At 39.4% G+C, this 17,639-nt stretch overlaps 2 protein-coding genes across 2 annotated transcripts; both read left to right on the forward strand.

The window, feature by feature from the left end:
* Nucleotides 1–220: 220 nt before the first annotated feature.
* On the forward strand, nt 221–6,489 carry slc35b1 (solute carrier family 35 member B1). The gene is made up of 9 exons (XM_004071193.3): nt 221–749; nt 1,117–1,208; nt 1,328–1,458; nt 1,567–1,597; nt 2,315–2,475; nt 2,561–2,687; nt 5,186–5,292; nt 5,460–5,613; nt 5,705–6,489. Exons 1-9 carry the CDS (start codon nt 625–627, stop codon nt 5,755–5,757), a joined length of 981 nt encoding a protein of 326 aa, XP_004071241.1. The 5' UTR covers nt 221–624; the 3' UTR covers nt 5,758–6,489.
* Nucleotides 6,490–7,611: 1,122 nt separating this feature from the next.
* On the forward strand, nt 7,612–9,571 carry LOC101155111 (cytochrome c oxidase subunit NDUFA4). The gene is made up of 4 exons (XM_004071194.4): nt 7,612–7,771; nt 8,328–8,416; nt 8,844–8,904; nt 9,312–9,571. Exons 1-4 carry the CDS (start codon nt 7,730–7,732, stop codon nt 9,366–9,368), a joined length of 249 nt encoding a protein of 82 aa, XP_004071242.1. The 5' UTR covers nt 7,612–7,729; the 3' UTR covers nt 9,369–9,571.
* The last annotated feature ends 8,068 nt before the right edge of the window (nt 9,572–17,639 follow it).

Consider the following 17,639-nt stretch of genomic DNA (forward strand, 5'->3'; position numbering starts at 1 on the left):
TTTCCTAACAAGGACCCTACATTTTGTTTAGGCTTTCCCTGAAATCGCCGTAAGAAAATGCGTATTATTTTTCTAAAGAAAAACGTAAAGTGACAGCTTTAACGTCTTTTAGTATTTTTGTTGTAATGTTAAGAGTTTAAATGATAATGTTAAGTTGGTATTTATTGCTGAACGATTTTTTAGATTAATCTATTTGTTCAGGCGCAGCAGAGGACACTTATTAAGTTCTTTATTACACCAATTCCGGTGATAATATTACAGGAGATGAATTGTCTGCTGTGACACTTTTTTTCAAACTAAAGACCGGTTAAATTCGCCTTAAATACTTAGTCGAATTGTATTCAAAATCATAGTAATGCCCACATAGACTTACATGGCGTTGTATTTAATAGACGATTATCTCCACTGACTGTAGTACTACAGGTATTGGCTCCCGTGCCTACTGTTTTTTTTTTTCAAGCAAAAACATTCAGCAACGGGAAAACCCGCCACTAACTAACTTGGACAAGCGAGCGCCATTTCCAGGCTCGTAACATCGGCTATATAGTGGAGCGAGAGGCTGGTGCCAGAGGCGCCGGAAGCGGAGCGGTGTCTGTTAGCATACCCGGGCTGGTGGGGGACGCTATGGCTGCGGGAAAGGGAGCGGGGAAGCCCGCCTCGCTGTGGGACAACATGAGGATCAGGTTCATCGTTTGCTTCTTTGGAGTCTTCGTTTGTTATTTTTACTACGGAATCCTACAGGAGACAATGTAAGTAAGTCGGAGCTGTAAAAACTGGCTTTATCTGTTCACAGCGCGATTGTTGTCAGCACAAGTTTGAACCAAGAATGTAAACAAACCGTCGAGGTTTTCTTTTATGTAGCTGAAAAAAGGGTCGTTTGCCAAGTTAAAAAAGATCATGTAAGGTTTCATAATCTCTTAAGATGTTATGAAACACCTTCAGTTTAAGTTTAAGACACACAGCTGCTAACTAAAAAGACTGTCCTGCTGTCCTTGTTGAATAAAAAGCATGATAGATCATTTCTAGAGCATCACTGCTCCTTCAAACTTCCTGATGAAGACACTCCGCTTCATCTGTATTTTCACTGATTTCTCCCCCAAACTCTTCTTTTTGCAGCACACGCGGGGACTATGGCCATGAGAAGTTCAGATATGCTCGCACTTTGGTTTTCATCCAGTGCATAATCAACGCTGTGTTTGCAAGGATCTGTAAGTATGCACGGAACAGACCAAACCATCCAAACCAGAGAATGGGACGTTAATGTAAACTTTGTCTGATCTCCATCCTAAATAAAACTAGTTCTCCTTTTTTTATCCTTCTTCTCCAGTGATACAGGTTTTCGAGGGCTCTAAACCAGATCCCACTAAAAGCTGGCTCTACGGCCTGTGTTCCCTTTCTTATGTTGGAGCCATGGTGTCCAGTAACTCTGCCCTGCAGTTTGTCAATTACCCCACACAAGTAAGCCATTTAAACACAGACTTATTATCTTAGCTTTAGAGGGGTGTGGGCTTATAATTCATCAGTTCTTTATGCTCATTTTCTAAAAAAAAAAGTGTTGTCTTTTAGGTATTGGGAAAATCCTGCAAGCCCATACCGGGTAAGTCTGTGTAATAACATATATATATAAAAATAAGATTAGAGTGTAAACTGCTCTTACGGTTTGGTGAAGGATGAGCGACTTTCCTTACTTTGTATTTAAGACATAATGAGACAACAAATAGAGAATAAGTAGATTAGCTGTAGGGGTGTCAAATTATCGCATCATTCGAGATTAATTAATTACAGATATTTTAGCTTTTTCAATTTTTTTTATTGCGTTAATCTTTTCTTTCCCCAAAGTCTGTTGATGTCTAATGATGCACACCTGGAGGGGCATCATCCCGCTCATACCATGGTCATTTACGAAAAAGATCAATATGAAATCAATGATCAGGACTTCAATCCTGTTGTTTTTTCAGGTTTAAATCCTTTTTTAGAGAGATTATGAAACGCTTAACAACAAACTGCAATTTTGTTATTGTAGCTCACAACATATCAGACTGTTAAGAGCCTTTAAGGTTTTCTGTCTGTCATTGTGGAAAGACACAAAAGATTTGTTTTTAAATGCGTGCTAACAGTTCAGCTCAGAATAATCTTGAGGTTTTTTTCTTTTTCATAGGGAGAGTCAGACTTTGTGTGAGATTATGTTTCAGCCGTTCAAACTCTATTGTGTCCTCCGGTATATTTTACATGTGTGTGCGTCATTTTCAGGGTGATTTTATTCACGAATGGACGTCTACAGATGAAGGTTTTTTTCTTTCGTGTCTTGTTACAGTGATGATTCTTGGTGTGACCATACTAAGGAAGAGATATCCGCTGGCTAAGTATCTGTGTGTGTTGCTGATTGTGACCGGGGTCGCTCTGTTCCTCTATAAGCCCAACAAGAGCACGGCTGCTGTGGACGATCATATCTTTGGCTTCGGAGAGATTCTGTTGGTGAGTGATGGTGGGATCTGGAGACCTGAACGCTTTAGCTCTAACAGCTGTGTGATCCTTGCTGTGTGCCTTCTCTTTATTTAAGTTGGTCTCGCTGACTCTGGACGGGTTGACGGGCGTGGCACAGGACCACATGAGGGCTCGCTTCCAAACGGGAGCCAATCACATGATGCTGAACATCAACGTGTGGTCCACTCTCATTCTCGGGTTTGGTAAGTCGCTGATGCTGGTTTCAGAAAACTCAGCAGCGATGGACTCATAATGTCCCTACACTGAATGCTGTATTTGCCGTGGGTTGTTTTATCAAAAAAACCTCTTTCTCGTTGACACGCTGAGACGAAGCCGGGGATCCGCGTTTACTTTGATGTCGTATCTAACGGGAGTTCATGGTTCATAAAAAACAAAAGCGGTAACTTTTGTGTTTGAGGCAGAAAATGGGAGAACAGTTTACCGAGGAGCCAAACCTCATCAATTCAGTCAAAGCAGAGTGTTATCTGTAGAGATAAGAAACATCAAAGGGATGAACGGAGAAGCTTCTATGACGCGTCGGAGAGCCAAGCACAGAAACCATTCAGATTTAATGATGAGTCTTTTTAAGTTAAGCACTGCCAGGCTGTAGGGGTGGACTGAAGAGTCAATCTGCTGCCCTGTTATTTTAAAATGACTTGTAGTTGCTGTAAAGTCCTCTGTCTTACTCAATATTTCACCTCATTTCTTGAGGATAAGTGAATTTATCCTGAAACCAACAAACGGGAGGCTTCTTGTGATATCTATGACATATTGGTCCATCCTTAATGGGAGGAGAAAACGTCCTTTTCAGTTTATTTCTTTGGTAGTTTATGTTTTTGTCAGATTTCTCTCTGTTTTTTGTAATAATTCCGTCCAGATGTTGTCAGAACCTTCTGCTGAGAATCTGATTGGGTTCTTTGCTTTTCTTCATTTTGGCTCCACATTACATTGTGTCTGGGACTGCAGAGATAAAAACATAACATTTTAAATCCTTAACTTTACTCTGCTTGTCTTTGTCAAATGCTAAAGTACAATAATGTGGGGCGGCCGTGGTGCAGCGGTAGGGCGGTCGACCCATGATCGTAATATTGCAGGTTCGATTCCCGCCTTGCACGCCCATGAGTCGATGCGTCTTTGGGTAAGCCCACCTTGCCTCTGGTAGGGCTGTGTTCGGCAGCGGAGCCGCCACCAGTGTGTAAATGTGTGTGCGTGACTGTAAAGCGCTTTGGGCCTTGTGGGTAGAAAAGCGCTATATAAGTATACGCCATTTACCATAACAAATTCAAATACAAAGAAAACTTTAAAATTCTCAAAATGAACCAGACTGGTTGTCCTTTTCCTTTATCACTCAGGTCTTTCAGAATTTAAAGACCCACTCTGATTAAAAAAAAGGGGGGGGGGTTTGGTGTTTTAACATCTATTTGTGGCTTTTTTTCTGATGATGGAGGATATATTGTAAAGAAAATTAAACTTAAAATTGCATTTCTGAATATTTCTTATCAAAACAGCTGTGAATGGGAGGCAGACGAAAAGATGCAGCTCAAATATAACTTATTTCTGACATTGAAAATATGCTGGGCGGGGCCAAAAGCTCCCTGCTCTGCTCCATTCTGATGCAGCCACATGTGGACAAATAGATCCGTGTGCGTCTTTGTTTTCCCCGTCTGAGCTGGAGTCCGACTCCAAGCTGTACGGCTGGATGGCTCGACATTTTTGTCGTACCGGTTATGTTCGGCAAGGCTGTGGGGAGCTGTAAGCTAGCGGGAGAGTATGTAAACGGATAGCTTAGTCCTTGTTGATGGGAAACGGGGTGGGGTTGATCCGCACCAACAGTCCCGCCCAGAACTCAGAGGCGAATCTCTATTGAACTCCTGCTGCTCTGCAGAAATGATGTTCTAGAAAATGACAGTGTTTTACATTTTGGCTAAAAACAGCCTAATCATGATTAAAAGATCACTGGGAAAGCTTTAACAGTAGATCAAAAGATGATCGGAGTGGCACTTTCATGCTGACAACATGAAAAGTAACACTATTTCTGTTGCACCCAAAATATTTCCAAAAATATCCGAATCTTTGCTCATTGGGTTGGAGTGGAAAGGAGTAACATGAAATCTTTTTGGGAGGACATTTGAGATTCAAAAGATTATAACTCAACAGTTTATTGTTTCATCAAGATGTAGATTGAGTTCTGAGGTTTACTTAAAGTCTTAATTCAGTCAAATTGAATCATCACTAGCTGAGTGTGCAGAATCTGACCCTAACCCTAAGGATGCAGAAAAAAACAGGAATTTACATAAAAATAAATAACATTTTTGAAATTTTCTTCTGAGTCGTTTTTCAAAACTTATAGTTGTTAAAAGCTACCAATTTAAAAATTTTAGGGGACATTTTTGATGAAAAATATTAAGAATTTCTTATTTATAGCTTTATATAGAAAACCTTAGGGTCTTAATAAGCATGTGTGTCTTTGGGATATCTAAATGTATAGTGATAAACGGCACATAAAGCCTCCAACAACCTCTTTGTCCACTTCTTTCCAAAGTTAGCCCATATCCTCATGTGTAGTTTTCTGTTTAACCGCTGGGTGGTGCTGTAGAGCTGAAGGTGGTCCTTGCAGTGGAGCCACAGACGGGACTGAATTAAAAGTAGCCTCATCATCAGCCACAGCTGTTTTTTGATGTCATGCGTCTTTTGTCCTCAGCGGTTCTGTGGACGGGGGAGGTTTGGGACTTCCTGAGTTTTGCGGAGCGCCACCCGACCATCTTTTACAATATTCTTCTGTTCGGACTGACCAGCGCTTTAGGCCAGGTAGGTAACGCAGAGGAAGAACTGATTTGGTCATTGTAGCTTGCTTTTATATGGGTTCTGAATACATTTGTCGAAACAAAATAATGTGCTGTAATGAAAGTTTTTAAATGAGAATACCTTTGGGGAAAAAAAAGGAAATCTCAATATGACTTTGATGTCTTTCCCAGACGTTCATTTTCATGACGGTGGTGTACTTTGGGCCTCTGACCTGCTCCATCGTCACCACCACACGGAAGTTCTTCACAATTCTCGGTTCGGTTATTTTGTTCGGGAACGTCATGAGTTCGATGCAGTGGATCGGCACTGTCCTCGTGTTCCTCGGTGAGTTTTTTTTTTTTTTTTCCTCCTAAAATCCATCCTCTTAAAGTTGACGTTGACAGTAACCACATGTTTATGTCTGCTCGCCCCTCAGGTCTCGGGTTGGATGCTAAATTTGGGAAAACCCCTAAAAAGACGATGCATTGAGGCATCTCATCGAAACAGTCAGTGTTTTAGGGGGTGTCCTGTTCAGATGAACTGTCCGCGCCGGGAATCCTCTAAATATCCTCAGCTGTATTTAAAACTGAGCGGCCGCCGTTTTGAACTGTAGCTTTTATGTGCCGTGGATGTTTGAAGAAATGAAATACACATTGGATCAAGGCCAGAGTCGACCATTGAACCTCAAACAAAAAATGAGATTTCATGGACAAAAACGAACTGATGCAAGCGGAAAATCCTGCATTTCTTTATTAAACCCATTTCTCTGCAAGTGGACATTAAATGGAACAAATTCAAAGATCTTCAAAGTGAAGTAAAATCCAAATGTTTTGCCAATAAATAATTATGATTGTCAGTTTTCATCCATTGACTGTACTATCATTTAAAATGTGTTGGTTTTGTCTTTTGCAATTATTATTTTTATTTTGTACAAGTTAAAAATAACACACTATAAAAAAGGGAAATGGTTATAATCCTTTTGTCATTGTGCTTCTTCTTGGGTTTTCATATCAGTTGTAATTCTAAATTTTAACTGGTTTAATGTCATTTATCAGTTCCATAACTTTATGTGCAATGTAAAGGGCTTTAAACATCATTGAGCTGTGAAACAGCAATTTAAGACTGGGGATGAACTTTATGAATCCATTACTCCATCACTAAATGGACCTGGTAACTATGACCAATACAAAGTTTTAGTAAGATAAACTGCAGTCTTCGATATTTCTGCCTCTGGTTTGTCTTCTTTGCCTGTTGGCTGGTTTCCCTTGGAGTCACCACAGTAGATAGTCTGCTTCCATGTAATTTATCCTCAGCTTCCTCCTCACTCTCACCGACAATCCTCATCTCTACACCCATGAATGTCCTCTTTGGTCTCCCTCTAGGCGTCTTTCCTTGGCCTTTCAGCATCCTTTTCCTGCGTTCAAATCATCTCTGTCTGCTATTTTTCCCTCCATTTATCTAGCAGGAGCTCTTCTTCTTCTTTTTTTCTTTGCTAAATGGCATATTTTCATTTTTTCCCAGGTTTTTCTGCTTTCGTATCTAAATCAGACACAATTTTCATTAAACTAAAAGCAAAACAATGCCATAACATGACATTTTTTTTAGTAGTTTTGTTGTAAAATATTGCTATCACTATGCTATGATGTTTCCGTTTACTCTCGTCACTGTAAGTATTTACTGTACAGTTTCTTTAAAGCAACTGCACAATTCTTATTTTTTTGAACAAAAATATGCTTTAAACAAAAGAGACAAACATTTGAGCTAAATAAACTATTGCAGAATGATGCTGAAAGCAACAGCGACCCCTGCTGACGCCATCAAGCACAGATGAGATGAACTGGCAGTTTACTGCCTCTTATCTCCATCATGTCACTGTTTCTACAGCTTCATGATGGAGCTTACATGAAGGACATACTAATCTATACTATCCTAAAGATTCAGCCAAAACATGAAGCAATAACATCAACTTTGAGGATTGTAAAGATAAACTAAATTAAAGAAAAATAAGTTTAAAAAAAGTTTTTAAATATTATATAAAACAGATTAGCACTTGAACAATGTACTTAACAATAGGTACACAAACTATTTAACACCAATTTGTATTCTTAAGCAATCATTTTCTAAAGGGGAGAATTTTTTTGGGCCATCGTCGCGTGCCAGCGTAAAATGTAAAAAAAAAACCAAAACGCCTAATATTAGATTAATGTTAAAGTGTATGAATGAACTATATTTTTCTGAGGACAAGAATAATGAATGACATTATATTGCGTGCCTCATAAAAAAATATTTACAATAATAATAATAAAAAAATTGCCTTTTTTTTCAGGCATTTGTGTGGCATCCCAATCATTCCTCCTTGGCCTTCTTCCGCGAAATCTCGCAGATTACGCTGCGCAGCGTTTTGGTGTGTGAGGTTATAATCGGTTTATTTCTACACAAACCAATCTGTACGGGCAACATAATGCTCGTTACAATCCGCAAACAGCTACGAAACCACCCGGCGGTAAGTTAACGTCCCGCTTGTCGGTATTGATGCTAATAGGAAAAACCGAAAGAGCGAATTTTTGTGGCTAATGTAGCCTAGCTTAGTTAATTCCGTAGCGATTCTGGCTTTAGCGAGCTTGTTACGAGGGGTTACTTAACTTTAAAACAATGAAATCTATTCAGTTTAAATAGATGCAATGTAAAATGTTTTAATAAACATTTCTGGGGTTTTAGTTTTTATACATTCCTTGAATGTGTCGCGAGTATTTTACCAATCGTACTAGAGAAACCCCCGACTCTGCTAATAATTTGCTCTCTTAATTATTGCTAAAATATTGTCAGGTTAAAAAAATTTCATAAATATATAATGTTTTAACTATTGTTGGGTTTTTCTGTCATTTGACGCTATGTATTTGGTTTAAACACACTCATCTACACACTAAGATGCTTTTCTCAAGGACGAAGCTCGAGTTTCACAAGTCTTTGTCCATGTGGTGTTGTGACAACATTGGTTTCTGTGGTGAAAAGCTCCATCACATGATGCTCACCTAATGTTCCTTGCTTTTTATGCACAGCTGATCCCCCTCTTCTTCTTCATTGGGGGAGGCGCCGCCATGTCCATGCTGTACCTGGCTCGATTGGGCTTGAGAAATCCTGATGTCAGGTAGGAATTTAAATGCAACTGGATGTATTTCACCTTTAAATATATATTTAAATTAATGCCAGTCACAATTACGATGTTCAGGCTTCCATTTAGGCTTTCAGAGCACGTCCTCGCTAAGATTTAAGTCATTTCTTGGAATGAAGGAGCTTTTGCGGTCACAAGTTTCAAATAAACATTTGATTTATTTATGTGTAAATATTAACAACTTTTATGATTCATTAGATGTCGTTTGTCAAGATAAAAGGTGTTAAAAATTAATTTTATTGGATTAGATCGTCATGATAAAGATGACTTTTCTGCTAAAATAAAAGATCTTGGGAAATAAAGTATCCTCATTTTGAGTTGAACAATGATCTTCTTCTGTGTGTGTTAAGATCTGTCCAGCTTTAACCTTTCTTTAATCATTTCTGTTCCTCCGTTTTTTTAGTTGGGACCGCAAGAACAACCCCGAGCCTTGGAACAAACTCGGCCCGACTGATCAGTACAAGGTGTGTCTCAGGGTTTTTGGTGGAAACCGCTAAACTTTTCACTTGTCGGTCTCTCTGAAAGAGGCGTTAAGCGGTTTCATTCCGTGTCGGTGTGTGGATCTCTGCCAGCGGTGCTGCAGAGCTGTGGATAAGTCTTTCAAATTAACTAATGAAAGCCCATAAGCTAGTTAATGCTGGCCAGAGGAAACAAATCTTTTAAAGTCATTAACCATTTTGTCTTGATTGCAACACAGGTTTTTAAAAATAAATATGCAAATACAAAGAGTGAGAACAATTAGGATTCATGTTTATGTGATTATTCATTTGCTCTGCAGCATTTTTCAAGACAGTTTCGTGGGATTTGAGTTCACTATGACTTTAGCTTCTTGCGTTTGTGTTTAAGCCAAATTTGTTCTTTTTCTTCCCAGTTCTTCGCTGTAAACATGGACTACAGCAAACTGAAGAAAGACCGTCCCGACTTCTAAAGATCAAACCTGCTGGACCAAAAGCGCAAGAAGAAAATCCGCACAACCATCTCCATTGGGAATTTTCATTTGGGAGAGATGCAGATGCTAAATCCGCACATTTATTTAAGTTTCCTCATCGCACCTCATCTCATTACCATTTAACTTTTTCTGTGTGCTTCAATAAAAAAAGGAGTTTTCTCCTTCATACAAGAAAAAAAAAACCTTTTGTTTTTCTTTGTTTTGTCATTTGCCTCATAATTTAAATTGTGTTACTGCTCGCAGCAGTAAATCTCACAGCAGCTTTCATGCTTTCTTTTCATTTGCATCACAACAACCTGAAACTCATCCTTTTTTTTGTTATCATAATGCATCAGCTGAGTGAGTTATCTGCGCTTCTTTATCTGCCAGTCTGGGTCTAATGCTTAATTTGATGGCTCACACCTCCACCTGAACTTTGGTGCCTTGTTTTTGAAGATTAGATGAAAACCTCACCTGCCTTAAAGTTTTTTTCACTTGTATAATACACTATTGACAATTCAATCATGCAGCAATCTAGCTGCATATTACTTACACAGTTTGGAGTGCCGACTGCAGTTTGGTTTGTGAAATCTGTCATCAAAGTTGCTTTTATTTTGCAAAAACCCCAAATAGGGCTCACATAGGGCAGACAGCTAAGCGCCCGCTGGGACGTTTGGAGGTGTTTCTCCTCTGAGTTTGATCACTCTGAGCCAGATGAGTTTGTAAATGTCAGCGGGTCACTCTGCTCTGCCTGCAGCTGGAGAGCAGCGACAAGCATGAGCAGGTAGCGCGGTGAAGAAAATGTCAAGGAGACCTTCATATTTGAATAGAAACTTAAAATTGAATCTTCACACGTTCACTATAGTGAAGTGTGTAACATCTATTAATATCTATTTTTCATCTCCAGAAATTAACCTGTGGAGCAGTGTGTAATACTTTGATTAAAGGGTTTTATTTCATTGTTTTCTGCACCTCTGTTGCTGGATTTGACTGTGATAACATGGAACACTAGTTTCTGATTATAAACTAACCAGTTACGCTTGTTTTTTAATGTCTTTTTTACCTTTTTTAAACATTTGTAAGTTGACAGTTTTGTAGACACTTAGATTAAATAACTGTATAAAACTTGTTTTGAATGTCCCTCTTTTAGATCTCCGAGGTTTAATTTGTATTTCATGTTTTCAGAGGTTTGAAAATCATGTCAATACTGATTTCATTGAATGCTATTGACTATTTTAGCCAAAATGCTGAAGCGACGAGTGAACGACTTCAAGTTAAGGAGCTGCTGCTCCTCAGACATATTGAACAGTTGTGTGTTTGGACACAATGTCGACAATCTTTGATTCTGCTCTGAACAAGATGTGAACGGAAAACCTTTAAGCCAGTTTTCCTAACAGTAACATTCCCAGACAGCCATACTTCAGTTTAGAAAGGAAAAAAAATTGGGATTAGATAAAAAATTCTGAATGAGTTGTGGTGTCTGGAAACATAGCTGAAGAACCATGAACCCTGAGAACAGAAAAATGGAATAATCCCAGTGATTCAGACAAAAAGTGAAGTTCCTGTGAAGAGAAAACTGCAAAGGTGACTAAGATCAGTAGAATGAAGATGAACAGGAATTTAAACAGGAAAAAAATACTCCTGGTTCCACAACTGATGTACTTAGTTTTCCACCCAGCTTCTATATACCGTATCATGTCCAACAGGTACAGTAACAGGAACGTTTGATTGAAGAAAACACATTTCGTGGTTGGTGCAGCACGATGGCACGGTGGTTAGCGCTCTCGCCTCACAGCGAGAAGGCCCTGGTTCAAACCTTTGTGGAGTTTGCATGTTCTCTCTGACTTGTCCAGGATGTGCCCCAGCTTTAATCTACAGTGGCCAGGACAGGCTCCAGCAACCCTGTGACCCCGAAAGGTATATAGGAGGTCTAGAAAATGGATGGATGGCATTTTGTAGCTGTTTTTTTACGTGACTTTTGCATAGGTTTTCAGCACACCAACACTTTAAATAACAAAAGCAACAAAAAAGCATACAATTAAGTAAACAAAACCCTTGCAGCTCTTTTAACGGACTGAACAAGTACTTCATTGTAAGGTTTATTGGGTAAAGTGGTTGGCGCACCTGCCTCACAGTGAGATGGCCTTGGTTTGAATCCCAGCTGGGTTCTTTCTGTGGGGGGTTTGCATACGTGCTTGTGTGGGGACTCTGGCTTCCTCCTATAGTCCACAAGCAATACTTAACAGCTTAATGTTTATTTCCGTATTGTCCTTAAGTGTGCATATGAGTGTGTGGCTCTGCAACAGACTGGCAACCTGCTAGTGTGTACACTGCCTTTGCCCAACAGTTGCTGGGTTGGCTCCAGCATCTCTGTGACCTCGAAAGGGATTTAGCAGGTTACGATGGATGGTTTATTGGGTGAACGGGCAAAATTTCCACAACACATTTTTAGAAAGGTGCAAGGTGAAATATCATTCCACACATTTCATTTTTAATTACCACCAAAATCAAAAGTTCCCCTTTTATTCGTTCTCGCTGTCAAACTTTTAAAAAGGTTTAAGAGTTCAAACAACTTCACTGCATGAAAAAAAACAAAACGCAGAGGAATCGCTGCAAAAACTGTAGAGCCAAAGCTGACCTGCGTCTTTACCTCCCTCCTCCTGCAACCTGACCCCTCTGTTGCATGCAGCTCTTCTGTGCCACACTGCAAAAGTAGCAGTGAAAAAGAAAAAATAATGAGGGAAAATAATGTGAAACGCGGCACAGGGCGATTGCTGTCGCTGCAAATTCTTTGCAAAAGGTCAGGCCTCTGGTCAGGCAGTCCAGAGACACAGATGTGCAGAGAATCCTGCAGCAAAATCCTCAGAAAAGCTCCTCCTCAGAGCTTCTAGGAATTTCACAATGGGTGCATTAAACCAAATATTATTAAACTTATCAGTTATGGATTCCCTTTACATGTACTGGACTTGAATTGGGCACCAGTTTGCAAAACAAGGCAAGATTGGATGAAATTCAAGTTTTCCTGATAAATGAGAACTTTTTCCTTTAGTATGAACTCTTTTTTTTTTCTTAATTAAACAAACTGGATTTACAAAAAATTAACAAAATCATATAAAAAACAATACCAAACATTTAATATGCTTAACCCTGTGTAGACGAAGGCTTTTTTAAGTGTTCTTCAGAATTTGCTTTAATAATTTATCTTTAAAAATATTTTTAGTACACCAAGTTTTTTGTTTTTACTGATATTTTTCATTGTATTACGCAATAATTCCACAATGAACCCAAAACTGTCCAAAAAACTCAATTCTGAGTAGTAAATGTTGTATTTTTTCCTTACTGCAAACATAACAAAAACTGAGATCAAACAGTTTTTTTCATGTTATATAACAAAGATCAAACACGTGAAGACCTTAAAAAATGTATAAGAAGATGTGATTGCCCAACTCACTGGAGAGTTTAGACTACTACGGTTCAAACATCAAAAAAATAACTTTTTTTTTTTTTAAAAGTCTATATTCAAGGATATACAGTACAGTTCAAAGAGTTTTCTTTATTTTTATGACTATGAAAATTGTAGATTCACACTGAAGGCATCAAAACTGTGAATTAACACATGTGGAATTATATACACATAACAAAAAAGTGTGAAACATCTGAAACTATGTCGTATTCTAGGTTCTTCAAAGTGGCCACCTTTTACTTTGATTACTGCTTTCCTCACTCTTGGCATTCTCTTGATGAGCTTCCAGAGGTAGTCACCTGAAATGGTCTTCCAACAGTCTTGAAGGAGTTCTCAGAGATGCTTAGCACTTGTTGGCCCTTTTGCCTTCACTCTGCGGTCCAGCTCACCCCACAGCATCTCGATTGGGTTCAGGTTTGGTGACTGTGGAGGCCAGGTCATCTGGTGCAGCCCCCATCATTCTCTCTTGGGGACACTTTTGAAATTTTCCCAATTTTTCAGACTGACTGACCTTTATTTCTTAAAGTAATGATGGCCACTCGTTTTTCTGTACTTAGCTGCTTTTTTCTTGCCATACTACAAATTCCAACAGTCTATTCAATAGGACTATCAGCTGTGTGTCCACCTGACTTCTGCACAACACAACTGATGGTCCCAACCCCATTTATAAGGCAAGAAATCACACTTATTAAACCTGACAGGGCACACCTGTGAAATGAATAACGTTGCAGGTGACTACCTCCAGAAGCTCATCAGGAAAATGCCAAGAATGTGCAAAGCAGTAATCAAATCTAAAGGTGGCTACTTTGAAGAACCTAGAATATGAAATATTTTCAGCTGTTTCACACTTTTTTTTTTACGTATATAATTCCACATGTGTTAATTCACAGTTTTGATGCCTTCAGTGTGAATCTACTATTTTCATAGTCATGAAAATGAAGAAAACTATTTGAATGAGAAGGTGTGTCCAAACCTTTATATATATATATATATATATATATATATATATATATATATATATATATATATATATATATATATATATATATATATATATATATATATTAAAAAAAAAAGTAAAAAAAGAAGTACACTTCTAAGGTCTCAGTAGTTTTTATATTTTTCAGTTTATATATATATATATGTATATATATATTTTTGCCTCAGATAATTTTTTTCTCCCCTGCCACCCAGCTCAGGGCTGCCTTTTCCTTGCTCCCCCTCTCTGTCACTTACCTTCCCTCCCTCCTTTCTCCTCTGGTGTTTTTCAGTTTTGTGTTCATGAAGCCCGGACAAGGACACGGGCTCTGCCAGCGGACAGGGACTTAGTTATAGAAGTTTTATTTCGCCAAAAGCGTATTGATCCTTGAGCTTGTGCATTGAGGATGACAAAGTGCATTTGTAACAGATGCACAAAAAGGTCAGGGTTGTCTGTGTATTTTTGCATGAGGGATTGAGTATGGACGCTGCAATTTAAGAGACGTTTCAAAAGGAATACCACAAGAATTAATCATCTCCGATGTCTCAAGGACAGGGAGGCAGAGCCAGGCAGTTTTATGTGGTGTTTCAGAACATGCATCACTCACCATGGAGCCCATTCAGCTCTGGACTGGCTGGATGGTTAGAGACTGTTTCATAAATACAAGGTCTCAGGTTCGGCCCCTGAAATAGCAAATGAGCCTCGACCTGAAATTCTGGACGGAGAAATGTGATTCAAGTCTTTAGATCTATTTGATCTAATGCTATGTTTGTAGTGTTTTCAGGCAAAAAGAAACTGTTTTTTTCTAGGACATAGTTTCTGCAGTTGTTGTAGGTGTTGTAGGTGCGGCGTGAGCCTGCCTTCATTTCCCATCATCCCTTTGATTACACTCTCCTGCTAGATTACTGCCCCTCATATCCCCAACCATTGCCGGTGCAACAAAAATGGCAAAAATCCAGCATAAGATTTTGAGCCGAATGCTGACTCGGACACGGATCTAGTCGTCTTTAAGTGGATGCAGTGCAGGACGGAGCTTATGGCCTGCTGTTGTAGATTCTGTGCAACTACAAGATTTTTTTTGTCTGTTCCTGATTCAGCAGGATTTGAATAAATAAATACTCAGAAATGTAAATTCATCCTTAATTTTCTTTATATACGTTCTCCATCATGAGAAAAATGCGATAAGAGGATGGTAAAAATGCCAAAAACACAATTTTTCCTTGGAGTGGGTCTTTAACAGGGTTTTTATTTTTATTTTTATTTTTATTGGAGCTTGATGAAGATGGAAAGAATCAAAAAAGAACACACTGCAACTTCCCATCATCCTTGGCATCTTTGTTTTGATGAATTCTGCAGCCTTTTTCTTTTTGCATCTATAGTAAGAAAGCAGGTCAAAATTTAAATAGCTGAAAATAGAACATCTGGCAGGGCCTTGTCAGTCAGCAGTGCGTAATGAAATATGGAAATTGGGGCGCTCTTCAAAGAGATGTGGGCCTCTCAGTGCTGTCCTGGGTCTCCAGCAGGCCCCTGAACAGCCCCGGCGGAGCCCCGCCCCTCTGAAACTTGAGCTACATTTCCAGGTGCTGCTGCTGTGGCCCGGTCCGCCACCAGTGCCAGCTCATTAACACTCACAGCCTGGTGGAGCTGGCAGCTGGCATCATTAAACTTCAAACCGGCTTTCGACCCAGGGTGCCGCCGCAGGGAGAGACTGCCGGATCATCCGCCTGCCAACAGCTGATTAGAGCCACACTGACATCAGCAACCAGACTCCTTCAGCACGCTCTACTCACACCAACCACAAGTTTCCAAAAACAGCGGTTTTTACCAAAACATGGTCCAAAAAAGCAGCTAAACATGGGAAACCAACATTCAAGTGTGAGTCACGTGTGAAAACATGTTTGGTGACTCGGCAGTTGAGCATCGCGTAACGACCCGTCTCCAGGTTCACGCTGAGAAACCGCAGAGGGAACAGTCAGATCCTCATTACCTTAATTCACTGTTTAATAGATCAGTGTTGTAACGAGCCTTTGGAGGTTCATTCTCCAATAAAATCTGGCGTTTGAATCGAAGCAATCTCTCATAAACATTTCAAAATGATTGTTTTATTCAGAATCTAGAACATGTCATCCGTTTGCTCTTTTGCTGCACGATAAATTCTGCATTTTTATGTTCTGCTGCCTTTCCTGGGCGCCTAGGGTCAGATTGTTTTCGCAATTCTTCTTTCTTACTGCGCCTCTGAGTGAATTTGCCCCTTTACATCATCAAAAACTCACCAAAAGTAGCCCCCACTTGGTGAAAAATAAATTTTGGACATAGTGAACAACCCCACCCACCCTAAAAGAATGATGACATCATAGCGGGAGAAACCATCTAATACATTATTTGGGGCTGAAATCTCTTATAGGGTAAAATGGAGAAGGGTCAGGAGAGAGCGCGTGCAGCGCAGTAGGGAATACTGCGCTGCACGCGCTCTCTCCTCTCTCTTACACAAGCACACACACGCGCGCGGCCCCGGCACATACACATCCCCATTCCACAACAGTGGGTCCAGACGATCCCAGCTCCAATGCCTTCTTAAAATGGGAAAAAAATCGGAATTGAGCATTAAAGTCTGCAGTGTGAACGTAGCCAAAGTGTTTTTTTTTTAAATTTACTTATTTTTTTACATATATATATATATTTGTGAAACAACATGTTTGAATTAGAAGTAGATTTTAGGCGGCATTAGCGTGGCGAGCTTGCAAAAGTGGCGTTCCACTGTTGTTTGCACATTGTTTTATGGAAACTTTGTGAAAATCTGCTTCATGAATTGTTGGCTAATGCTGAAAAAAACGACGACATGGGATATAAATGTGTTGAGAATGTGGGCGTGGTTAACAAAAAATCTCAGCTGTCAAAGAAATCCAAAAAACATACTTTTGACGATTCTTCTAAAAATGTCGCATATGAAACATGTGATACAGAAATTCAGCAATGTCAGACGAAATTGAAGGAAAGTTAAAAAAAAACCAAACTGCTGCATTCACAAAGGAAAAAGGCTAAATCTGTACAAATACACAGAAACAACCCCCAACACTAAAATGAACACGTGTCACTCACTGCTTTTAAAGGTCAGAACAACAAATTTTAGGGGCAAATCAAACAGTATTTTCACCCAAAACAAACAGAGCCAAAAATATAAAGGTCTCTCAGGGTCCGTTAGGAAGAGACACCGTAAAGCAGATTTGCTCTTATCTTTGAGGAAAACGTTTTCAGCTGCAAAAACATGTGCTAGCAAAGGTAAAATCAATCCCATCTCACATTTTTAAACCATTTATCTACAGTCCTCACAACTAACTTCCCCCACCAAAGCAAAAAGTTCCATTACGGTGCATTGATATTTACAAAAACACTTTTTTTCTGCTTCCTTTCCCAAATCTACTTCATGAAATATGATTTTTTGGTGGGGCAAAAACATGTTTACATGGGGTTTGCAGCGAATTTGATCTGTCTTATCTCGTGGAGAAACAGAAATGGACTGACATGACGTTGCTGTTCTTCCACGGAGATAAACCCTCACGCCGCTCACCGTGCGGAGGAGACTTAAAAGAACCCCAGCTCTAAATCCTGGGATCTTGATATGATTTTCTTTGCACTTCCAGAACAAATGTTGGCAGGTCTTTTCTTTTCCTTTTCCTTTATTTTATTGATGGAAAAAATAGATTTAATTTGCACTCAATCAGAGTCGGGGAATGTGGCAGAAAGCCCATATCTCTGCAGACTCTGGTGACAAAAGGAAAAACAGTCCCACAGGAGACACAAACCGGTTTGAGCTTCATTATCATCAATT

The sequence above is a fragment of the Oryzias latipes genome, chromosome 8 (assembly GCF_002234675.1).
Source record: "Oryzias latipes chromosome 8, ASM223467v1".
Classification (NCBI taxonomy): domain Eukaryota; kingdom Metazoa; phylum Chordata; class Actinopteri; order Beloniformes; family Adrianichthyidae; genus Oryzias; species Oryzias latipes.

Excerpts from the sequence above, each read along its gene's own strand:
- slc35b1 (XM_004071193.3), top strand. The coding sequence starts at position 625 with ATGGCTGCGGGAAAGGGAGCGGGGAAGCCCGCCTCGCTGTGGGACAAC. Across the intron at positions 1,459-1,566 it reads TTGTCAATTACCCCACACAA|GTATTGGGAAAATCCTGCAA; the intron begins GTAAGCCATTTA and ends GTTGTCTTTTAG. Across the intron at positions 2,688-5,185 it reads CACTCTCATTCTCGGGTTTG|CGGTTCTGTGGACGGGGGAG; the intron begins GTAAGTCGCTGA and ends TTTTGTCCTCAG.
- LOC101155111 (XM_004071194.4), top strand. The coding sequence starts at position 7,730 with ATGCTCGTTACAATCCGCAAACAGCTACGAAACCACCCGGCG. Across the intron at positions 7,772-8,327 it reads AGCTACGAAACCACCCGGCG|CTGATCCCCCTCTTCTTCTT; the intron begins GTAAGTTAACGT and ends TTTTATGCACAG. Across the intron at positions 8,417-8,843 it reads TTGAGAAATCCTGATGTCAG|TTGGGACCGCAAGAACAACC; the intron begins GTAGGAATTTAA and ends CCGTTTTTTTAG.